At 52.5% G+C, this 26,338-nt stretch overlaps 1 protein-coding gene across 1 annotated transcript; it reads left to right on the top strand.

Annotated features, from left to right (window-relative positions):
* The first annotated feature begins 1,927 nt into the window (after positions 1 to 1,927).
* LOC115946839 (E3 ubiquitin-protein ligase NEDD4-like) lies at positions 1,928 to 26,338 on the top strand. The gene is made up of 30 exons (XM_034072611.1): positions 1,928 to 2,035; positions 3,525 to 3,598; positions 4,188 to 4,269; positions 4,941 to 4,979; positions 5,401 to 5,454; positions 6,689 to 6,739; positions 6,810 to 6,871; positions 7,617 to 7,710; positions 8,135 to 8,289; positions 8,359 to 8,491; positions 9,456 to 9,608; positions 9,711 to 9,785; positions 10,851 to 10,982; positions 11,357 to 11,473; positions 12,837 to 13,034; positions 13,521 to 13,598; positions 13,730 to 13,784; positions 16,949 to 17,007; positions 17,975 to 18,040; positions 20,185 to 20,414; positions 21,498 to 21,619; positions 21,697 to 21,767; positions 22,294 to 22,389; positions 22,767 to 22,840; positions 23,364 to 23,424; positions 23,542 to 23,601; positions 24,038 to 24,145; positions 24,233 to 24,329; positions 24,603 to 24,675; positions 26,034 to 26,338. The coding sequence occupies exons 1-30, from the start codon at positions 1,991 to 1,993 to the stop codon at positions 26,134 to 26,136; spliced, it is 2,817 nt and encodes a 938-aa protein (XP_033928502.1). The 5' UTR covers positions 1,928 to 1,990; the 3' UTR covers positions 26,137 to 26,338.

The raw sequence follows: 26,338 nt of genomic DNA, 5'->3' as shown, positions 1-26,338 counted from the left end.
ACACATGGATATGGACATGGACACACGGATACAGACACACGAACATGGACACATGGACATTGGATATGGACATGGACACACGGACATGGACATGGATATGGACACACGGACACACGGACATGGATATGGACACACGGACATGGATATGGACACACAGACATGGATATGGACACACGGACATGGATATGGACACATGGACATGGACACATGGACATGGACATGGACACACGGACATGGATATGGATACACAGACATGGATACATGGACATGGACACACGGACATGGATACATGGACAGACGGATATGGGCATGGATATGGATACACGGACACACGGACATGGATACATGGATATGGATACGGACAGACAGACATGGATACATGGATACATGGACACATGGACATGGACATGGATATGGGCATGGACAGACGGACATGGATACATGGACAGACAGACACACAGACATGGGCATGGATACGGACAGACAGACATGGACATGGATATGGACACATGGACATGGACACATGGACATGGACACATGGACACATGGACACAGACACACGGACACCATTATCCATCCCTGTATCCCCATCCCTGTATCCCCATCTCCATCCCTGTGTCCCCATCCCTGTGTCCCTATATCCATCCCTATGTTGTGGGACCCCATTTGCACAGACCAACCTCCCATCAATGGGGTCAGTGTCTTGGGATAGGCAGGACCCCCCCATTGACCTGCTTTAAGTGTGGGATTCCCTATATCCCACCCCATTCCCTATATCCCACCCTATTATCCCACCCTATTCCCTTCATCCCACCCTATTCCCTTTATCCCACCCTATTCCCTATATCCCACCCTATTATCCCACCCTATTCCCTTTATCCCACCCTATTCCCTTCATCCCACCCTATTCCCTTCATCCCACCTTCATAATGGGATGAGTGTAACCTAGGTGAGGCTTTGTGCCCTTAGGACGGGTTTAACCCCTTGGCCTGTGTATGGGATCCCAATAGGATCCCGATCCCTTAAGGGGATACTCAGAGGTTAACACCATGAGTATCCCATGTGTAACCCTACTCACTGTCTCCTCCTCCTTGCAGGCATCCAGGACCCCAAGGATCCTATGGGAACGTGTGGGATGAGCTCCAACTGTGAGTGTGACCCCATTGAGCATCCACCAGGATCAGATCCCAATGGGAACAATGGGAACAACTCCTCATCCCAATGGGAACAATGGGAACAACTCCTCATCCCAATGGGAACAATGGGAACAACTCCCCATCCCAATGGGAACAACGGGCACTGGGGACACTGGGATGGGTGGGAAGGGGCAGCCCCATTGGGACTAAAGGAGTTTAGGGTATTCCCATGGAATTCCCACATTCAGGAATGCTGTGATGCTCCCTATGGCCAGCAGATGGAGCACAGCCCTCAATGGGATCCCGTATCCCACAGCATTCCCATATGGATGCAGGGAGAGGGATGATCCCATAGGGATTCACATCCGGAATTCCAAGGGATGGGAATTCTGGCCGTGAACGGACCCGAACGGACCCGAATGGACCCGAACGGACCCGAATGGACCCGAACGGACCCGAACGGACCCGAATGGACCCGAACGGACCCGAACGGACCCGAACGGACCCGAACGGACCCGAACGGACCCGAACGGACCCGAACGGACCCGAACGGACCCGAACGGACCCGAATGGACCCGAACGGACCCGAACGGACCCGAATGGACCCGAATGGACCCGAACGGACCCGAACGGACCCGAATAGACCCGAACGGACCCGAACGGACCCGAACGGCTCCGAACGGCTCCGAACGGCTCCGATCCCCCCCGAGCAGCCCCCCCCGCAGGCAGGGGGCGTGTCCTGTGCCTCTAGCCCCGCCCCCCCCGCCGTGTGCCGCTGCCGTGCGCGCTCCCGGTGCCGTCGGGGCCGCGCCCCCGGAGGCGGCAGCGCAGGAGGCCCCGAGCCCGGCGGCTCCATGGCCGCGGGGGGGGAGGCCGTGTTCGGGCTGGCCGAGGACGAGGTGAGGGGGGGGGGGGAACCGGGGCCGGTTCATTCCGGTTCATTCCGGTCCCGTTCGGGGCCATTCGGGTCTGTCCGGTTCCATTCGGTTACATTAAGGTCCGTTCGGTTCCGTTCGGGGCCATTCGGTTACATTCGGCTCCGTTCGGGTCCATTCCGGTTCATTTCGGTCCGTTCGGCTCCGTTCGGGTCCATTCGGTTCCATTCCGGTCCCGTTCGGGTCCGCTCCGGTACTTCCGGGTCCGTTCGGTTCCGTTCGGGGCCATTCGGATCCGTTCGGGTCCGTTTGGGTTCATTCCGGTTCCGTTCTGGGTCCGTTCGGGTCCGTTCGGGTCCATTCGGCTCCATTCGGTTCCATTCGGGTCCGTTCGTTTCCGTTCAGGTCCGTTCAGCTCCGTTCGGTTCCATTCGGGTCCATTCGGTTCCATTAAGGTCCGTTCGGGTCCGTTCGGGTCCATTCGGCTCCATTCGGGTCCATTCGGGTACTTCCGGGTCAGTTCGGTTCCGCTCCGGTCCGTCCGGGACGTTCGGGTCCGTTCGGGTCCATTCAGCTCCATTCGGTTCCATTCGGCTCCATTCGGGTCCACTCGGGTCCATTCGGTTCCATTCAGCTCCATTCGGTTCCATTCGGTTCCATTCGGTTCCATTCGGGTCCATTCGGTTCCATTCGGCTCCATTCGGTCCCATTCGGTTCCATTCGGGTCCATTCGGTTCCATTCGGTTCCATTCGGGTCCATTCGGCTCCATTCGGTTCCGCTCGGCTGCTCACGTGACTCACCCAAGCCCCTCCCTCTCCGCCGCCATAGCCGGGCTGGGGTCCTCACCCCCCCCCCCCCATGTGCGCAGTGCGCATGCGCCGTGAGCATCAGCTTGGGATCCATAGGGAATGGGATGGGAAGGAGCCGGTTCCTATGGGATCAATGGGGGGATCAATAGGATCCCATGGGATCAATGGGGGGATCAATAGGATCCCATGGGATCAATGGGGGGGTCAATAGGATCCTATGGGATCAATGGGGGGATCAATAGGATCCCATGGGATCAATGGGGGGGTCAATAGGATCCCATTGGATCGATGGGGGGATCAATAGGATCCCATGGGATCAATGGGGGGATCAATAGGATCCCATGGGATCAATGGGGGGATCAATAGGATCCCATTGGATCGATGGGGGGATCAATAGGATCCCATGGGATCAATGGGGGGATCAATAGGATCCCATGGGATCAATGAACGGCTGCAACATTCCATATGGGATATAGGGAACGGCTGGATGCTGATCCCAATGGGGTTATCCCATTATCCCAATGGGGTTATCCTGGATGCTGATCCCAATGGGGTTATCCTGGATGCTGATCCCAATGGGGTTATCCCGTTATCCCAATGGGGTTATCCCATTATCCCAATGGGGTTATCATGGATGCTGATCCCAATGGGGTTATCCTGTGATCCCAATGGGGTTATCCCATGATCCCAATGTCATTCCCAGGAGGAATCCCGGATCCTAAGGGTGAAGGTCGTGGCTGGCATTGACCTGGCCAAGAAGGACATCTTTGGGGCCAGGTCTGGTATCCATGGATCCCATTGCTGCCTATGGGATGGGAATGGGATGGGAATGGGATGGGAATGGGAATGGGAATGGGATGGGAATGGGATGGGATGGGGATGGGAATGGGAATGGGATGGGAATGGGGATGGGAATGGGATGGGAATGGGATGGGAATGGGGATGGGGATGGGGATGGGATGGGAATGGGAATGGGGATGGGATGGGAATGGGAATGGGAATGGGGACCAGTATCCAGCAAGGGATGCTATGGATGCTATGGGTGCTATGGATGCTATGGATGCTATGGGTGCTATGGGTGCTATGGGTGCTATGGGTGCTATGGGTGCTATGGATGCTATGGATGCTATGGGTGCTATGGGTGCTATGGGTGCTATGGGTGCTATGGATGCTATGGGTGCTATGGGTGCTATGGGTGCTATGGGTGCTATGGGTGCTATGGGTGCTGTGGATGCTATGGGTGCTATGGATGCTATGGATGATGCTATGATATTCCCAACATTCCCTATATCCCAATGTCCATTGATCCCAATGTCCCATTGATCCCAATGTCCCATTGATCCCAATGTCCATTGATCCCTTACAGTGACCCCTATGTGAAGCTCTCCCTCTATGTGGCAGATGAGAACCGAGAGTTGGCTCTTGTGCAGACCAAAACCATCAAGAAGGTGGGAGCCACATTCCTGCCCTTGGGAATGCTGTGGGATGAGCATCTGATCCCAAAGCATCCATCCCATCCCATCCCATCCATCCCATCCCATCCATCCCATCCCATCCCATCCCATCCCATCCCATCCCATCCATCCCATCCCATCCATCCCATCCCATCCCATCCCATCCATCCCATCCATCCCATCCCATCCCATCCATCCCATCCCATCCCATCCATCCCATCCCTTCCATCCCATCCCATCCATCCCATCCCATCCCATCCCATCCCATCCCATCCATCCCATCCCATCCATCCCATCCATCCCATCCCATCCCATCCCATCCATCCCATCCCATCCATCCCATCCCATCCATCCCATCCCATCCATCCCATCCCATCCCATCCCATCCCATCCCATCCCATCCATCCCATCCCATCCATCCCATCCCATCCATCCCATCCCATCCCATCCCATCCATCCCATCCCATCCATCCCATCCATCCCATCCATCCATCCCATCCCATCCCATCCCATCCATCCCATCCCATCCCATCCATCCCATCCCATCCATCCCATCCCATCCATCCCATCCCATCCCATCCCATCCCATCCCATCCCATCCCATCCCATCCCATCCATCCCATCCCATTGCTTCCAACCTATATCCCATTTCCTTCTCTTTCCAGACCCTAAATCCCAAATGGAATGAGGAATTCTACTTCCGGGTAAGAGGGTTTCCCATCCCTAATGGATCCCATAGGGAATTCCGGGAAGCAGGAATATGGGATCCAGCTGCCCCAGTCCCATCCCATTGGGGGGGGTGTTGGGATGGGCATGGCCGGAGCTCAGCATTCCCTAATGGATATAGGGAAGCTGATGGGATTCCCTATTGGAGCATCCTTATGGGATTCCCCCATTGGAGCATCCTTATGGGATTCCCTATTGGAGCATCCTTATGGGATTCCCATTGAAGCCTCCCTATTGGATGTCCCCATTGGAGCATCCCTATGGGATTCCCCATTGGATCACCCTAATCCCAGTTCTATCCCCATTGGAACCTCCTAATCCCAGTTCTATCCCTATTGGATCCTCTTAATCCCAGTTCTATCCCCATTGGATGATCCTAATCCCAGTTCTATCCCCCAGGTTAACCCCAGCAACCATCGGCTCCTGTTTGAGGTGTTCGATGAGAACAGACTGGTGAGTACTGGTCTGCTATGGGGCAGCACACCCCATAGGGGGCTATGGGGCAGCACACCCCATAGGGGGCTATGGGGCAGCACACCCCATAGGGGGCTATGGGGCAGCACACCCCATAGGGGGCTATGGGGCAGCACACCCCATAGGGGGCTATGGGGCAGCACACCCACAGTGGGGCTATGGGGCAGCACACCCCATAGGGGGCTATGGGGCAGCACACCCATAGTGGGGCTATGGGGCAGCTGGGTTAGGGTTAGCTGCCAATGGGAACAGGCAATGGGATGGAGCATTCCCAATGGGATGGAGCATCCCCATAGGGCTCCATGTGTCCCATTCCCGAGGGCTGGAATAACATCCTATATCCCTATATCCCTATATCCCTATATGCCTATATCCCTATATCCCTATAACCCTATAACCCTATATCCCTGTATCCCTATATCCTTACATCCCTATAACCCTATATCCCTGTAACCCTATATTCCTATATCCCTATAACCCTATATCCCTATAACTCTATATCCCTATATCCCTATATCCCTATAACCCTATATCCCTATATCCCTATAACCCTATATCCCTATATCCCTATATCCCTATAACCCTATATCCCTATATCCCTATATCCCTATATCCCTATATCCCTCAATCCCTCTATCCCTATATCCCTATATTCCTATATCCCTATATCCCTATAACCCTATATCCCTATATCCCTATATCCCTATATCCTTATATCCCTATATCCCTATATCTCTATATCCCTATAACCCTATATCCCGATATCCCTATAACCCTATATCCCTATATCCCTATAACCCTATATCCCTATATCCCTAAATCCCTATATCCCTAATCCCTATAACCCTATATCCCTATATCCCTATATCCCTATAACCCTATATCCCTATATCCCTATATCCCTATATCCCTATAACCCTATATCCCTATATCCCTATATCCCTATATCCCTCTATCCCTCTATCCCTCTATCCCTATATCCCTATAACCCTATAACCCTATAACCCTATATCCCTATAACCCTATATCCCTATAACCCTATATCCCTATATCCCTATATCCCTATAACCCTATATCCCTATATCCCTATATCCCTATATCCCTATATCCCTAATCCCTATATCCCTATATCCCTCTATCCCTATAACCCTATATCCCTATATTCCTATAACCCTATAACCCTATATCCCTATATCCCTTCCCTCATTCCCAGACCAGAGACGACTTCCTGGGCCAGGTGGATGTGCCCCTGAGTCACCTGCCGGTAAGCTCAGATCCCATTGATCCTATGGGAATTCCGGCCCCGGCCCCATCCCAATCCTGTCCCGTTGCAGACGGAGGATCCCGGCATGGAGCGGCCATACAGCTTCAAGGACTTCCTGCTGCGGCCCCGCAGGTGAGCGGCCCCGATCCCAATGGATCCCTATGGATCCCAATGCATCCCAATGCATCCCAATGGATCCCAATGCATCCCTATGGATCCCAATGCATCCCAATGGATCCCAATGCATCCCTATGGATCCCAATGGGTCCCAATTGATCCCTAACATCCCCCTCACTTCCCATGGGATCTGATCCCTGGATCCCAATGGATCCCAATGGATCCCAATGCATCCCAATGGATCCCAATGCATCCCAATGGATCCCTAACATCCCCATGGGATCTGCTCCATGTATCCCAATGTATCCCTAACGTCCCCTTGCCATTCCCATGGGATCTGATCCCTGTATCCCAATGCATCCCTCGCCATTCCCATGGGATCTGATCCCTGTATCCCAATGTATCCCTCTCCATTCCCATGGGGTCAGCTCCATGTATCCCAATGCATCCCTCCCCATTCCCATGGGATCTGATCCCTGTATCCCAATGGATCCCAATGTATCCCAATGTATCCCAATGTATCCCTCGCCATTCCCATGGGATCAGCTCCCTGTATCCCAATGCATCCCTCGCCATTCCCATGGGATCAGCTCCCTGTATCCCAATGTATCCCAATGGATCCCAATGTATCCCAATGGATCCCAATGCATCCCTCGCCATTCCCATGGGATCTAATCCATGTATCCCAATGGATCCCAATGTATCCCAATGGATCCCAATGGATCCCAATGGATCCCAATGGATCCCATCCCATTCCCAGCCACAAGTCCCGGGTCAAGGGCTTCCTGCGCCTGAAGATGGCTTACATTCCCAAGAACGGGAATGCCGAGGAGGAGAACCGGGATGAGCCCGAGGTGAGCGCGACCCTGACCCCCTATCCCAGCCCATTGTTCCCTATGGGATCCCTAATCCCATAACATTCCCTGTTATCCCAAGCCCTCCTGGGATGCTCTGGACCCCAATGATGCAGCCCCTAACCCTGACCCCCTATCCCAGCCCATTGTTCCCTATGGGATCCCCTCATCCCATAACATTCCCTGTTATCCCAAGCCCTCCTGGGATGCTCTGGACCCCAATGATGCAGCCCCTAACCCTGACCCCCTATCCCATCCCATTGTTCCCTATGGGATCCGCTCATCCCATAACATTCCCTGTTATCCCAAGCCCTCCTGGGATGCTCTGGACCCCAATGATGCAGCCCCTAACCCTGACCCCCTATCCCAGCCCATTGTTCCCTATGGGATCCGCTCATCCCATAACATTCCCTGTTATCCCAAGCCCTCCTGGGATGCTCTGGACCCCAATGATGCAGCCCCACAGCTCCCGGCCCCACAGCTCCCACCGGGATGGGAGGAGAAGCAGGATAACCTGGGACGAACCTACTACGTGAACCACAACCACCGCAGCACCCAATGGCACCGGCCCAGCCTGCTGTAGGTATCCATAGGGATAACGGGAATGGGGTCAGAGGGCGGCATTCCCATCCCGGTATTCCCATATAGGGATGTGGGATCCGAGGCGGATAACAGCGTGAGGCAGATGAACCAGGAGGCTGCTCATCGACGCTTCCGATCCCGAAGGCACATCAGTGAGGAGCTGGAGCCGGAAGCTATGGAGGGCAGCGACATTCCAGAGGTTGGGAATGCTGAGGGGGGGAGGGGGACAGGGGGCGCTATGGGGTTGGGGCATCCAAGCCGTTAGCGGTGGTCCCATTGGGATCAATGGCACCTGAGCTGCATTATCCATCCCAACCCTTACAGCATTCCCATTGGGATCAATGGCACCAGAGCCCTGTTATCCCTCCCAACCCTTACAGCATTCCCAATGGGATCAATGGCACCAGAACCCTGTTATCCATCCCAACCCTTACAGCATTCCCAATGGGATCAATGGCACCAGACCCGTTATCCATCCCAACCCTTACAGCATTCCCAATGGGATCAATGCCACCATAACCCCGTTATCCATCCCAACCCTTACAGCATTCCCATTGGGATCAATGTCACCTGACCCTGTTATCCATCCCAACCCTTACAGCATTCCCAATGGGATCAATGGCACCAGAACCCGTTATCCCTCCCAACCCTTACAGCATTCCCAATGGGATCAATGTCACCACAACCCCGTTATCCATCCCAACCCTTACAGCATTCCCAATGGGATCAATGTCACCACAACCCCGTTATCCATCCCAACCCTTACAGCATTCCCAATGGGATCAATGGCACCAGACCCGTTATCCATCCCAACCCTTACAGCATTCCCATTGGGATCAATGGCACTAGAACCCGTTATCCATCCCAACCCTTACAGCATTCCCAATGGGATCAATGGCACCAGACCCCGTTATCCATCCCAACCCTTACAGCATTCCCAATGGGATCAATGGCACCAGACCCGTTATCCATCCCAACCCTTACAGCATTCCCATTGGGATCAATGGCACCAGAACCCTGTTATCATTCCCAACCCTTACAGCATTCCCAATGGGATCACTGCCACTCCATCCCCATCGTTCTCCATAGGGACTCTCCCCACCATCCCATAGGTGTCCTAGGCCCCATCCCGAAGCCTTAACCCCATTCCCGTCTCATTGCAGCCTTGGGATCCCATCTCGGAAGAGGCCACTGGAGATTCCCAACTTCTGGCATTGCCTCCTCCGGCTTCCGGAGCTCCGGAGCTATCCGAGGAGCTGAGCAGGAGGCTGCAGCTCTCCACTGATTCCAATGGGGAGCAGCTCGGGGCCCTGCTGGTACATGGGGAATGGGGCCGGGAATCCCATGGGATCCTGGTGTTCCCATAGGGATGTGGGATCCCTATGGATTGAATCCGGCTTTTCCTCTCATCCCAGCAGCAACGGGATCCAGCTGCCAGGCTGAGGTCCTGCAGTGTCACGGATGGGGTTGGGGAGCAGGCCCAGCTCTGCCTGGTAAGGAGCAGCCTATTCCTGCCTTACTCCTGCCTTACTCCTTCCTTACTCCTTCCTTACTCCTGCCTTACTCCTTACTCCTTCCTTACTCCTTCCTTACTCCTTCCTTACTCCTTCCTTACTCCTGCCTTACTCCTTCCTTACACCTTCCTTACACCTTCCTTACTCCTTCCTTCCTCCTTCCTTCCTCTTTCCTTACTCCTTCCTTACTCCTTTCTTCCTTCTTCCTTCCTTACTCCTTCCTTACTCCTTCCTTATTCTTTCCTTACTCCTTCCTTACTCCTTCCTTAGTCCTTACTTACTCCTTCCTTACTCCTTCCTTCTTCCTTCCTTACTCCTTCCTTACTCCTTCCTTACTCCTTCCTTATTCCTTCCTTCCTCCTTCCTTGCTCCTTCCTTACTCAGTCCTCCTTCCTTCCTTCCTCCTTCCTTACTCCTTCCTTACTCCTTCCTTCCTCCTTCCTTACTCCTTCCTTACTCAGTCCTCCTTCCTTCCTTCCTCCTTCCTTCCTCCTTCCTTACTCCTTCCTTATTCCTTCCTTCCTCCTTCCTTGCTCCTTCCTTACTCAGTCCTCCTTCCTTCCTTCCTCCTTCCTTACTCCTTCCTTACTCAGTCCTCCTTCCTCCTTCCTCCTTCCTTCCTCCTTCCTTCCTTCTTCCTTACTCCTTCCTTACTCCTTCCTTTCTCCTTCCTTACTTCCTTCCTCCTTCATTACTCCTTCCTTACTCCTTCCTTACTCCTTCCTTCCTTCCTTACCCCAGTGTGTATGGGATGGAGGCTCCCAGTTACCCCAGTGTCTATGGGATGGAGGCTCCCAGTTACCCCAGTGTGTATGGGATGGAGGCTCCCAGTTACCCCAGTGCCTATGGGATGGAGGCTCCCAGTTACCCCAGTGTGTATGGGATGGAGGCTCCCAGTTACCCCAGTGTGTATGGGATGGAGGCTCCCAGTTACCCCAGTGCCTATGGGATGGAGGCTCCCAGTTACCCCAGTGCCTATGGGATGGAGGCTCCCAGTTACCCCAGTGTCTATGGGATGGTCCCATTGCCCCCTTGCATTCCCAGCCCTCCGTCGCCTACATCCACACCACCCCAGGGCTGCCCTCGGGATGGGAGGAGAGGAAGGATGCCAAGGGCAGGACCTACTACGTGAACCACAACAACAGAACTACTACCTGGACCAGACCCATCATGCAGGTGGGATTCACATCCCATAATATCCCATCCCATTCATCCCATCCTATCCCATCCATCCCATCCATCCCATCCCATCCATCCCATCCATCCCATCCCATCCCATCCCATCCATCCCATCCATCCCATCCCATCCATCCCATCCCATCCATCCCATCCCATCCATCCCATCCATCCCATCCATCCCATCCCATCCATCCCATCCCATCCATCCCATCCATCCCATCCATCCCATCCCATCCATCCCATCCCATCCATCCCATCCCATCCCATCCATCCCATCCCATCCATCCCATCCATCCCATCCCATCCATCCCATCCCATCCATCCCATCCCATCCATCCCATCCCATACTGACCCCATTGTTCCCATTGCAGCTGGCAGAGGATGGGATGGGGGCATCGGGATCCAGCAGCAGCCACCTGAGTGAGCCCCAGATCCGGAGGCCTCGCAGCCTCAGCTCACCCACTGTCACCCTATCGGCTCCCCTGGAGGTGAGGATGGGATGGGATGGGATGGATGGGATGGGATGGGATGGGATGGATGGGATGGGATGGGATGGGATGGATGGGATGGATGGGATGGGATGGGATGGGATGGATGGGATGGATGGGATGGGATGGGATGGGATGGATGGGATGGATGGGATGGGATGGGATGGGATGGGATGGGATGGATGGGATGGGATGGGATGGGATGGGATGGGATGGGATGGATGGGATGGGATGGATGGGATGGGATGGGATGGATGGGATGGGATGGGATGGATGGGATGGGATGGATGGGATGGGATGGATGGGATGGGATGGGATGGGATGGGATGGTGCCCATGGCCCCCTTGTCCTTGCCATGGGGTTGGTTGTGATGGAGGTGCAGCTACCGTCCGGATGGATAAGGTTTGGGTTAAGGTCTAAGTAGTTAAATATCTATAGTAACCTATATGTAGTATCTATATAGATATAGAGGTGTATATATATAGTAATAGGTGTACATATAGTAATATACGTATAGTAATAGATATATAAAGTAATAGATATATATAGTAATATATATATAGTAATAGATAGATATATAAATATAGTATTAGATATATAGTAATATATATAGTAATAGATATATAAAGTAATATATATAAAAATAGATACATATATAGTAATAGATATATGCTAATGGATATAGATATATAGTGATAGATATATACTAACATATAAAGTAATAGATATATATAGTAATAGATATATATAGTAATATATATACAGTAGTAGATGTTTATGGTAATATATATAGTAATAGATATATATAGTAATATAGATATATAATAATAAATATATAGCAATATATATATAATAATATAGATAGTAATAGATATGTAGTAATAGATATATAGTAATACATATAGTAATAGGTATATACTAATAGATATATAGATATATAGTAATAGATGAATAGTAATAGATATATGGTAATAGATATATAGATATATAGTGATAAATATATAGTAATAGGTATATATATATATAGTAATATATATATAGTAATAGATACATATACAGTAATAGATATATAGTAACAGATACATATATAGTAATAGATATATCTACAGTAACAGACATTATCTATTCTCTCCTGGAATCCCCAACCCCTGCTCACATAACCACAGCCTAACCTATGGAATTCCCACATCAGGATCGGGATCAAGCCAGGGCAGCCCTAGGGAACCAGCTCCATAGGGATGCTCCCATTGGGATCCATGTGCTCCCATTGGGATCCATGTCCCATTGGGATCCATGTGCTCCCATTGGGATCCATGTCCCATTGGGATCCATGTGCTCCCATTGGGATCCATGTGTCCTGCAGGGCCTGAAGGAGTCCCCCGTGCGCCGGGCAGTGAAGGACACCCTGTCCAACCCGCAGACCCCACAGCCGTCCCCATACAACTCCCCCAAGCCCCAGCACAAGGGGGCCCAGAGCTTCCTGCCCCCCGGATGGGAGATGCGCATTGCCCCCAATGGGCGACCCTTCTTCATTGACCACAACACCAAGACCACCACATGGGTAAGAGTGACCCCATTAACCTATGGGGACTGATCCCAGTGCATCCAGATGGGATGGGGCAGCCCCATTGTCCTATGGGTACCATTAACAGTGCATCCGGATGGGATGGGGCAGCCCCATTGTCCTATGGGTACCATTAACAGTGCATCCGGATGGGATGGGGCAGCCCCATTGTCCTATGGGTACCATTAACAGTGTACCCAGATGGGATGGGGCAGCCCCATTGTCCTATGGGTACTGATCCCAATGCATCCATATGGGATGGGGCAGCCCCATTGTCCTATGGGTACCATTAACAGTGCATCCAGATGGGATGGGGCAGCCCCATTACCCTATGGGGACTGATCCCAATGCATCCGTATGGGATGGGGCATCCCCATTGCCCTCACCCCATCCCTTTGGGATGCTTCACTCCATTCCCAACCTATGGCAGACTTCCAGAGCTTGGGAATCCCAATGGATTCACACTTCCCATTTCCCTTCCAGGAGGACCCACGCCTGAAATTCCCAGTGCATCTGAGGTCCAAAACATCCCTAAATCCCAACGACTTGGGGCCTCTCCCTGTAAGTATTGTCCGTGCACTGGGAATGGGATGGATATAGGGCAGGAATGGGATGGATATAGGGCAGGAATGGGATGGATATAGGGCAGCAATGGGGTATCCATAGGGATTCACTGCCCTGTGTCCCTATAGCCCGGCTGGGAGGAGCGCATCCACCTGGATGGGAGGACCTTCTACATCGACCACAGTAAGTAGGCCCCGGCCCCATAGCCCCCAGCCCCACACATCCCGAAGCCTCTGCTCCAACTGGTTCTGCTCCCATTTAGGAAGCCATGGGTTGCTCTGTGGAGACATTGATCCCAGGGACTCAGTGCCCTGCTACGGTACTGTATCCCACATGGAATTCCGCTTCCCATCATCCGCCGTGTCCCATTGGCGTCCCCATACCCTCTGTGTTCCCCTTGTTGTTGGGTTATCCCATTGGCTTGTCCTGTTAGTGCAGCTCCGGTGAGCCCACAGTTCCCATTGGGAAGCATTGAGGATTCCCAGTGATTCCCAGGCAGCATCCAAGCAGCATTCCCGGATCATGGAAGGATGCTCATAGGGAATTGCCCTATAGGGACTCATAGGCCAGTGGTTGGATGGGGTCGTGATGGGAAGTGAGGTGTTCCAGGTGCATCCGGCACCATCCATGGATGATGGAGGGATGGATGTGGTGCTCAATGGGGATGGATGGATACAGGGATGGATGGATGTGGTCCTCAGTGATGATGGATGTATGGATAATGGATGGATAATGGATGGATAATGGATGGATGATGGATGAGTGGATGGATGGATGTGGTCCTCAGTGGTGATGGATGGATACAGGGATGGATGGATGGATGGATGGATGGATGGATGTGGTCCTCAATGGTGATGGATGGAGGGATGGATGGATGGATAATGGATGGATAATGGATGGATGATGGATGGATGATGGATGGATGAGAGATGGATGAGGGATGGATGGAGAGATGGATGGATGTGGTCCTCAATGGTGATGGATGGATACAGGGATGGATGGATGGATGGAGGGATGGATAATGGATGGATGGATGGATGGATGATGGATGATGGATGATGGATGGAGGGATGGATGCATGGATGTGGTCCTCACTGGTGATGGATGGAGGGATGATGGATGGATGTGGTCCTCAATGGGGATGGATGGATGCATGGATGCATGGATGGATGGATGGAGGGATGGATGGATAGAGGGATGGATGTGGTCCTCAATGGTGATGGATGGAGGGATGGATGGATGATGAATGGATGGAGGGATGGATGGATAATGGATGGATTGATGGATGGATGATGGATGGATGTGGTCCTCAATGGGGATGGATGGGGAGGGATGGATGGATAATGGATGGATGGATGGATGGAGGGATGGAGACTTGATGATAATGGATGGATGATGGATACTGGACCATCATGGATGGATGGATACTGGATGATGGATGGATGGACGGATGGATGCATGGATGGATGTGGTCCTCAATGGTGATGGATGGATACAGGGATGGATGGAGGGATGGATGGATGGATAATGGATGGATGGATGATGGATGGATGGATGATGGATGGATGGAGGGATGTGGTCCTTACTGGTGATGGATGGATGGATGGATGGATGGATGCATGGATGCATGGATGGATGTGGTCCTCAATGGTGATGGATGGATACAGGGATGGATGGATGGATAGATGGAGGGATGTGGTCCTCAATGGTGATGGATGGAGGGATGGATGGATGGATGATGAATGGATGGATAATGGATAGATGGATGATGGATGGATGGATGGATGGAGGGATGGATAATGGATGGATGGAGGGATGGATGCATGGATGTGGTTCTTACTGGTGATGGATGGAGGGATGGATGGATGATGGATGGATAATGGATGGATAATGGATGGATGGAAGGATACAGGGATGGATGGATGTGGTCCTCACTGGTGATGATGGATGATGGATTGAAGGAATGGGTCTATCCTCAGCACAGTCAGGCAGCTGCTGGAGCAGGAAGCAGGAGGCTCTTGGAGTTAGGAAGAATTCCTGAGGACAGGAATACCGAGCATGGGATTGCTCATGGCAACCAGCACCAGATCCACATGGATTCAGCTGTGGCAGGGCCAGGATCCCACTATTCCTTCTGCTCTACCTGCATCTCCTTCAGCTCCCAGTGAGGAATTCCATTCCCTGGGATGCTCCAGGCTCAGGGGTCCCCATCCCAGTGCTGGAATCCAATGGAATCCAATGGGATGTGTTCCCAATGGAATCCAATGGGATTTGCTCCCATATCCCAGAGCATCTCCCCCATCCCAGTGCTGGAATCCAATGGAATCCAATGGGATGTGTTCCCAATGGAATCCAATGGGATTTGCTCCCATACCCCAGAGCAGCTGCCCCATCCCAGTGCTGGAATCCAATGGAATCCAATGGGATGTGTTCCCAATGGAATCCAATGGGATGTGTTCCCAATGGAATCCAATGGGATGTATCCAATGGAATCCAATGGGATGTGTTCCCAATGGAATCCAATGGGATGTGTTCCCAATGGAATCCAATGGGATTTGCTCCCATATCCCAGAGCAGCTCCCCCATCCCAGTGCTGGAATCCAATGGGATGTGTTCCCAATGGAATCCAATGGGATGTGCTCCCAATGGAATCCAATGGGATGTGTTCCCAATGGAATCCAATGGGATTTGCTCCCAATGGAATCCAATGGGATGTGTTCCCATATCCCAGAGCATCTCCCCCATCCCAGTGCTGGAATCCAGTGGAATCCAATGGGATGTGTTCCCAATGGTATCCAATGGAATCCAATGGGATGTGTTCCCAATGGAATCCAATGGGATGTGTTCCCAATGGGATGTGTTCCCAATGGAATCCAATGGGATGTGTTCCCATATCCCAGAGCATCTCCCCCATCCCAGTGCTGGAATCCAATGGAATCCAATGGGATGTGTTCCCAATGGAATCCAATGGGATGTGCTCCCAATGGAATCCAATGGGATGTGTTCCCATATCCCAGAGCATCTCCCCCATCCCAGTGCTGGAATCCAATGGAATCCAATGGGATGTGTTCCCAATGGAATCCAATGGGATGTGTTCCCATATCCCAGAGCTGAGGCTTTGTGGAGCTCTGTGTCCTCGTTGCAAGCCCATCGTGTCCTTGTTATGGGGCTGGGGGGGTCCCATTCCCTTCCTCTGCCCCACACTTGGGGGTCAGCTCCTCCTTTCCCTATGGATGGGGATCCGCATTGGAGGCCATCCCATGGATCCCAAGGGATGCTGAGCGCCCCTATTCCAGGCTGGGAATGGGGCAGCATTCCCATGGATCCATATCCCTTCTCTCCTGCAGATAACAAGATCACCCAATGGGAAGATCCCAGGCTCCAGAACCCGGCTATTACTGGACCAGTAAGGACTGGGATGGGATGGGATGGGATGCAGGATATGGGATGCTCGGGATGCAGGATATGGGATGCAGGATTTGGGATGCAGGGATTTGGGATGCAGGATTTGGGATGCAGGGATTTGGGATGCAGGATTTGGGATGCAGGATTTGGGATGCAGGATTTGGGATGCAGGATTTGGGATGCAGGATTTGGGATGCTCGGGATGCAGGATTTGGGATGCAGGATTCGGGATGCTCGGGATGCAGGATTTGGGATGCAGGATTTGGGATGCAGGATTTGGGATGCAGGATTTGGGATGCTTGGGATGCAGGATTTGGGATGCAGGATATGGGATGCAGGATTTGGGATGCAGGATTTGGGATGCAGGATTTGGGATGCAGGATTTGGGATGCTTGGGATGCAGGATTTGGGATGCAGGATTTGGGATGCAGGATTTGGGATGCTCTGGATGCAGGATTTGGGATGCAGGATTTGGGATGCTCGGGATGCAGGATATGGGATGCAGGATTTGGGATGCAGGATTTGGGATGCAGGATTTGGGATGCGGGATTTGGGATGCAGGATTTGGGATGCAGGATTTGGGATGCAGGGTTTTGGGATGCAGGATTTGGGATGCAGGATTTGGGATGCAGGATTTGGGATGCAGGATTTGGGATGCAGGATATGGGATGCAGGATATGGGATGCAGGATTTGGGATGCAGGATTTGGGATGCAGGATTTGGGATGCGGGATTTGGGATGCGGGATTTGGGATGCAGGGATTTGGGATGCAGGATTTGGGATGCAGGGATTTGGGATGCAGGATTTGGGATGCAGGATTTGGGATGCTCCTGTTTCCCCATCCCCTTTGGATGGTGCTTTCCATTGGGGGCAATGGGGATTGGGAATGGGACATTCCCAGCCTCATACAGGGATACAGGAGAGCATCGGGAGCCTGTTCCCTATATCCCTGTGCTTCCATCCCATAGGCAGTGCCCTATTCCCGGGAATTCAAGCAGAAATATGACTACTTCCGTAAGAAGCTGAAGAAACCTGTGAGTGCAAAGGGATCCCATTGATCCCATGGATCCCATTGATCCCATTGATCCCATTGATCCCATTGATCCCATTGATCCCATGGATCCCATGGATCCCATTGATCCCATTGATCCCATAGATCCCATTCCCTTCCTCCTGCTGCTATGGGATGGAGGAGCACATCCATCCCTGCATCCATCCCTGCATCCCTCCATCCATCCCCATTGAGGACCACATCCATCCATCCCATTCCCATGGTGCCTCCATCCCCATCCCAGTGTTATCCCTGTTTCCAGACCCACATTCCCATGGTGCCTCCATCCCCATCCCTGTGTTATCCCTGTTTCCAGACCCCCATTCCCATGGTGCCTCCATCCCTGTGTTATCCCTGTTTCCAGACCCACATTCCCATGGTGCCTCCATCCCCATCCCTGTGTTATCCCTGTTTCCAGCCCCACATTCCCATGGTGCCTCCATCCCTGTGTTATCCCTGTTTCCAGCCCCACATTCCCATGGTGCCTCCATCCCTGTGTTATCCCTGTTCCCAGACCCACATTCCCATGCTGCCTCCATCCCCATCCCTGTATCCAGACCCACATTCCCATGGTGCCTCCATCCCAGTGTTATCCCTGTTTCCAGACCCACATTCCCATGGTGCCTCCATCCCAGTGTTATCCCTGTTTCCAGACCCACATTCCCATGGTGCCTCCATCCCAGTGTTATCCCTGTTTCCAGACCCACATTCCCATGGTGCCTCCATCCCAGTGTTATCCCTGTTTCCAGACCCACATTCCCATGGTGCCTCCATCCCCATCCCAGTGTTATCCCTGTATCCAGACCCACATTCCCATTGTGCCTCCATCCCCATCCCAGTGTTATCCCTGTTTCCAGACCCACATTCCCATGGTGCCTCCATCCCAGTGTTATCCCTGTTTCCAGACCCACATTCCCATGCTGCCTCCATCCCCATCCCTGTGTTATCCCAGACCCACATTCCCATGGTGCCTCCATCCCCATCCCAGTGTTATCCCTGTTTCCAGACCCACATTCCCATGGTGCCTCCATCCCCATCCCAGTGTTATCCCTGTTTCCAGACCCACATTCCCATGGTGCCTCCATCCCCATCAGTGTTATCCCTGTATCCAGACCCACATTCCCATGCTGCCTCCATCCCAGTGTTATCCCTGTTCCCAGACCCACATTCCCATGGTGCCTCCATCCCCATCCCTGTGTTATCCCAGACCCACATTCCCATGGTGCCTCCATCCCCATCCCAGTGTTATCCCTGTTTCCAGACCCACATTCCCATGGTGCCTCCATCCCCATCCCAGTGTTATCCCTGTTTCCAGACCCACATTCCCATGGTGCCTCCATCCCAGTGTTATCCCTGTTCCCAGACCCACATTCCCATGGTGCCTCCATCCCAGTGTTATCCCTGTTCCCAGACCCACATTCCCATGGTGCCTCCATCCCCATCCCTGTATCCAGACCCCCATTCCCATGGTGCCTCCATCCCCATCCCAGTGTTATCCCTGTTTCCAGACCCACATTCCCATGGTGCCTCCATCCCCATCCCAGTGTTATCCCTGTTTCCAGACCCACATTCCCATGGTGCCTCCATCCCCATCCCAGTGTTATCCCTGTTTCCAGACCCCCATTCCCATGGTGCCTCCATCCCTGTGTTATCCCTGTTTCCAGACCCCCATTCCCATGGTGCCTCCATCCCCATCCCAGTGTTATCCCTGTTTCCAGACCCACATTCCCATGGTGCCTCCATCCCCATCCCAGTGTTATCCCTGTTTCCAGTCCCACATTCCCATGGTGCCTCCATCCCCATCCCTGTTTCCAGACCCACATTCCCATGGTGCCTCCATCCCAGTGTTATCCCTGTTTCCAGACCCACATTCCCATGGTGCCTCCATCCCCATCCCTGTGTTATCCCTGTTTCCAGACCCACATTCCCATGGTGCCTCCATCCCTGTGTTATCCCTGTATCCAGACCCACATTCCCATGGTGCCTCCATCCCCATCCCAGTGTTATCCCTGTTTCCAGACCCCCATTCCCATGGTGCCTCCATCCCCATCCCAGTGTTATCCCTGTTTCCAGACCCACATTCCCATGGTGCCTCCATCCCCATCCCAGTGTTATCCCTGTTTCCAGGCCGACATTCCCAACCGGTTTGAGATGAAGCTCCATAGGAACAACATCCTGGAGGAGTCCTACCGCCGCATCATGGCCGTCAAGCGGCCGGACGTGCTCAAAGCCAGGCTTTGGATCGAGTTTGAGGCTGAGAAAGGCCTGGACTATGGAGGCGTGGCTCGGGAATGGTTCTTCCTGCTCTCCAAGGAGATGTTCAACCCCTACTATGGGCTCTTCGAGTACTCGGCCACGTGAGTGGCCTAGGGGGAGCCTGGGGTTAAACCTGGTCCTAAGGATAAACCTTGTTCCTTAAGGATAAGCCCTTAAGGATAAACCTTATTCCTTAAGGATAAACCCTGTTCCTTAAGGATAAACCCTGTTCCTTAAGGATAAACCCAATTCCTTAAGGATAAACCCTGTTCCTTAAGGATAAACCCTATTCCTTAAGGATAAACCCTATTCCTTAAGGGTAAACCCTTTTCCTTAAGGATAAACCCTATTCCTTAAGGATAAAGCCTATACCTTAAGGATAAACCTTGTTCCTTAAGGTTAAACCCTTTTCCTTAAGGATAAACCCTATTCCTTAAGGTTAAACCCTATTCCTTAAGGATAAACCCTATTCCTTAAGGATAAACCCTTTTCCTTAAGGATAAACCCTTTTCCTTAAGGATAAACCCTATTCCTTAAGGATAAACCCTGTTCCTTAAGGTTAAACCCTATTCCTTAAGGATAAACCTGTTCCTTAAGGATTAACCCTTTTCCTTAAGGATAAACCTGTTCCTTAAGGATAAACCCTGTTCCTTAAGGATAAACCTTATTCCTTATGGATAAACCCTATTCCTTAAGGATAAACCCTTAAGGATAAACCTTTTCCTTAAGGATAAACCTATTCCTTAAGGATAAACCCTATTCCTTAAGGATAAACCCTGTTCCTTAAGGATAAACCTATTCCTTAAGGATAAACCCTATTCCTTAAGGATAAACCTTATTCCTTAAGGATAAACCCTTTTCCTTAAGGATAAACCAATTCCTTAAGGATAAACCCTATTCCTTAAGGATAAACCCTGTTCCTTAAGGATAAACCTATTCCTTAAGGATAAACCCTATTCCTTAAGGATAAACCTTATTCCTTAAGGATAAACCCTGTTCCTTAAGGATAAACCTAATTCCTTAAGGATAAACCTTGTTCCTTAAGGATAAACCCTTTTCCTTAAGGATAAACCTTATTCCTTAAGGATAAACCCTATTCCTTAAGGCAATAGTGATTCCATAGGCCTGGAATGCTGTGGGTCAGTGATGATGGGGATGATCCCATGATCCCAATCTCTCCCTAGGGATAACTACACCCTCCAGATCAACCCCAACTCAGGCCTGTGCAACGAGGATCACTTGTCCTACTTCACCTTCATCGGGCGGGTGGCCGGGCTGGCCGTGTACCATGGGAAGCTGCTGGATGGTGAGTGGGAATACCGGGATCATCCCATGGGATCCGGGTCCCCACATCGGGATCAGCTCCTCCTCTTCCTCCTCCAGGCTTCTTCATCCGGCCCTTCTACAAGATGATGCTGGGCAAGCCCATCACGCTCAAGGACATGGAGTCAGTGGTGAGGGAGCTGCTGCATCCCATGGGATTGATGGGGAATGGGATGGGATGTGATGGGGTCATCCCATTGACCATTCCCAATCCAATCATCCCATTCCCAACCCATCCCTCCTCCCATCCCCATTCCCAACCCATCCCTCCTCCCATCCCCATTCCCAACCCATCCCTCCCATCCCCATTCCCAATCCTCCCATCCCCATTCCCAATCCATCCCTCCTCCCATCCCCATTCCCAATCCCTCCTCCCATCCCCATTCCCAACCCATCCCTCTTCCCATCCCCATTCCCAATCCATCCCCCTTCCCATCCCCATTCCCAACCCATCCCTCCTCCCATCCCCATTCCCATCCCCATTCCCATCCCCATTCCCAACCCATCCCTCCTCCCATCCCCATTCCCAATCCATCCCTCCCATCCCCATTCCCAATCCATCCCTCCCATCCCCATTCCCAACCCATCCCTCCTCCCATCCCCATTCCCAACCCATCCCATCCCCATTCCCAATCCCTTGGGATTGCCTCCCCATAGGACAGTGAATACTACAACTCCCTGAAGTGGATCCTGGAGAACGATCCCACTGAGCTGGATCTCATGTTCTGCATCGATGAGGAGAACTTCGGGCAGGTCATTCCCGGGATGCGGATCGGGATACGGGATGGATCCTGCTGGGAATGCTGAGGGCATCCCATAGGGAATGGGGTCATCCCATAGGGAATGGGGTCATCCCATAGGGAATGGGGTCATCCCATAGGGAATGGGGTCGTTCCATAGGGAATGGGCTGGTTCCATAGGGAACGGGTGTATCCCAAAGGGAACAGGTGTATCCCAAAGGGAACGGGTGTATCCCAAAGGGAACGGGTGTATCCCAAAGGGAACGGGTGTATCCCATTGGAACGGGTGTATCCCAAAGGGAATGGGCTGGTTCCAATGGGAACGGGTGTATCCCAATGGGACCGCTCCATGTATCCCATGGGATAACAGCATTCCCATGGGAATTGCAGACCTACCAGGTGGACCTGAAGCCCAACGGCTCCGAGATCATGGTGACCAACGACAACAAGCGCGAGTACATCGAGTGCGTAAGGGGGGGGGGAACTGGGGACACTGGGGACACTGGTGGTGTCTGGTTGTCTGTCCTTGTGTCTGTGTGTCTGTCCTGTGTCCGTCTGTCTGTCCCTGTGTCCGTCTGTCTGTCCCTGTGTCCATCTGTCTGTCCCTGTGTCCGTCTGTCTGTCCTGTGTCCGTCTGTCTGTCCTGTGTCCGTCTGTCTGTCCTGTGTCCGTCTGTCCTGTGTCCGTCTGTCTGTCCCTGTGTCCGTCTGTCTGTCCTGTGTCCGTCTGTCTGTCCCTGTGTCTTGTCTGTCTGTCCCTGTGTCCGTCTGTCTGTCCTGTGTCCGTCTGTCTGTGCCTGTGTCCGTCTGTCCTGTGTCCGTCTGTCTGTCCCTGTGTCCATCTGTCTGTCCCTGTGTCCGTCTGTCTGTCCTGTGTCCGTCTGTCTGTCCCTGTGTCCGTCTGTCTGTCCCTGTGTCCGTCTGTCCCTGTGTCCGTCTGTCTGTCCCCATATCCATCCATCCCCATGTCCTTACCTGTCTCCCCCAGCCTGGTGATCCAGTGGCGGTTCGTGAACCGTGTCCAGAAGCAGATGAACGCGTTCCTGGAGGTCAGCCCATCCCCCCCCCGTGTCCCCTCTCCCATTGGATCCCAGTATCCCATCAGTTCCCAGTGGGATCCGCTCGGGAATCCCATAGGATCCGAGCTGGTGTCTGTGTGTCCATAGGGATTCACGGAGCTGCTGCCCATTGACCTCATCAAGATCTTCGATGAGAACGAGCTGGAGGTAACCCCTGTGCATTGCCATGTGTGCTGTGTAACAACAACAACACCCACACAGACAACACCCTAACCATTCACCCCCCTTTGCATTGCCATGTGTGCTGTGTAACCACAACAACACCCACACAAACTACACCCTAACCATTCACCCCCCTGTGCATTGCCATGTGTGCTGTGTAACCACAACAACACCCACACAGACAACACCCTAACCAGTCACCCCCCTTTGCATTGCCATGTGTGCTGTGTAACCACAACAACACCCACACAAACAACACCCTAACCATTCACCCCCCTTTGCATTGCCATGTGTGCTGTGTAACCACAACACCCACACAAACAACACCCTAACCAGTCACCCCCCTTTGCATTGCCATGTGTGCTGTGTAACCACAACAACACCCACACAAACAACACCCTAACCATCCCTCCGGGTGTAGCTGCTGATGTGCGGCCTGGGTGACGTGGACGTCAACGACTGGAGACAACACACCATCTACAAGAACGGTTACTGCCCCAACCACCCTGTCATACAGTGGTTCTGGAAGGTACAACCGGAGGGACCCCATGTACACCCGGAGGGGAGCTCAGCACCACCGGGTGTGGAGCTGTGTGTGGTGTGTGTGTTCCTACAGGCTGTGCTGCTGATGGATGCAGAGAAGCGGATCCGACTGTTGCAGTTTGTCACCGGGACCTCACGTGTGCCTATGAATGGGTTTGCTGAGCTCTATGGTGAGTGGAGCTGTAACTGGGGCTTTACTGGTTATTACTGGTGTGATACAGCCTCTGCACCGAGGCCAACTGGGCTTAGAAACCACCAACCACACTCCTATTTGCTTTAATGGGGTTGTAACTAAGAGCTGGGTACGACTGACACAAAACACTACAATGGGTAGCAATAGGAACAGTGTTACAAACAAACAGTGTTACAAACAGTGTTACAGGCAGTGGGGAGGAGATCCCGGTGTTGTCCTCCTGCTCCATGTGATGTTTCCTGTTCCCCAGGTTCTAATGGTCCTCAGCTGTTTACAATCGAGCAATGGGGAAGTCCTGACAAGCTGCCCAGAGCTCACACATGGTAAGTCATAAAACTACAACGTGAAATAGCTGTTTTGTGCTAGGAAAGGGGGAAGCTAATGGGATACCCCAGAACCTACACCCATGTGTGACTGTGTGCCCATGGCAAAGACATGGACACAGGAAGGCCAAGGCAATAAAGTGCAGGTGTAGGCTCTTCTGATAAGGGCTGTTAAGAAGTCACAACCCAAAGTCCTCACACCTCAGGACGTGTGTGTGTTCAGATGGTGTTGCACAGAACACACTTCAGGTTACAGCTTCCTTACCTTAAATCCATGTTGGTGATGGGCAACAGGGTAACTACACCAGTGCTATGGAGGAGAACCTGAGTATGGAACAGTGGTGCTGCCATGAGCACAGTAACAGCTTTATTGTACCGGACCCATTCCAAAGCCAGTTCACCCATTCACTCCCCAGTTACCTGTCAGATCCTATGGGACCTCCTTCTGGATGGTTCTTTTCTCCCGATGGTTCTTTTTCTCCTGTAAATTGAGAGCATCTTCCGGGTGTTGGCAAACACCTTTAGCAGAGGGAATGTTCTGCATCCGATGGTTCCTTTCCTCGGGAATGCCATGTCCAGCTCCGGGTGTACCTGCAGGAACACAGTGTTACCATGTCCAGCTCCAGGTGTACCTGCAGGATCACAGTGTTACCATGTCCAGCTCCGGGTGTACCTGCAGGAACACAGTGTTACCATGTCTGGTCCGTGTGTAGCTGCAGGAACACAGTGTTACCATGTCCGGCTCCGGGTGTACCTGCAGGAACACAGTGTTACCATGTCCAGCTCCGGGTGTACCTGCAGGAACACAGTGTTACCATGTCTGGTCCGTGTGTAGCTGCAGGAACACAGTGTTACCATGTCCAGGTCCAGGTGTACCTGCAGGAACACAGTGTTACCATGTCCGGCTCCGGGTGTACCTGCAGGAACACAGTGTTACCATGTCCGGCTCCGGGTGTACCTGCAGGAACACAGTGTTACCATGTCCGGCTCCGGGTGTACCTGCAGGAACACAGTGTTACCATGTCCGGCTCTGGGGGTACCTGCAGGAACACAGTGTTACCATGTCCGGGTGTACCTGCAGGAACACAGTGTTACCATGTCCTGCTCCGGGTGTACCTGCAGGAACACAGTGTTACCATGTCCGGGTGTACCTGCAGGAACACAGTGTTACCATGTCCAGCTCCGGGTGTACCTGCAGGAACACAGTGTTACCATGTCCAGCTCCGGGTGTACCTGCAGGAACAGTGTTATGTGTGTGACTGACACTGCAGACACCCCCATCAGGACCAGGAGCTGCTCTCCAGGCCATTCCAGGTGTAGTTTCCATGCAATACCAATGGACTCTCTCCCTCCCACAGCTTTAACCGCCTGGACTTACCTGTGTACGAGTCCTTCGAGGAGCTGCGGGAGAAGCTGCTGCTGGCAGTGGAGAACGCACAAGGCTTCGAGGGGGTGGATTAGGCTCCTACAGTCGGCCCCATGGAGCAAACCCCACTGCAGGACTTGAGCTGTGCCCTGGGGCTGCTGCCCCACACCATGGACTGAGCTGTGCCCTGGGGCTGTCAGCCCCACACCATGGACTGAGGCCTGTCCCGTCCTGCAGGACCCTATTTATGTTGTGCCTCTGTAGGCAAAGCCCTCAATAAACACTTTGTAATGGCAA

This window comes from Melopsittacus undulatus, chromosome Z, assembly GCF_012275295.1.
Source record: "Melopsittacus undulatus isolate bMelUnd1 chromosome Z, bMelUnd1.mat.Z, whole genome shotgun sequence".
Lineage (NCBI taxonomy): Eukaryota > Metazoa > Chordata > Aves > Psittaciformes > Psittaculidae > Melopsittacus > Melopsittacus undulatus.
The sequence above is the reverse complement of the archived record's forward strand: the minus strand, read 5'-3'. Positions and strand labels throughout refer to the sequence as shown.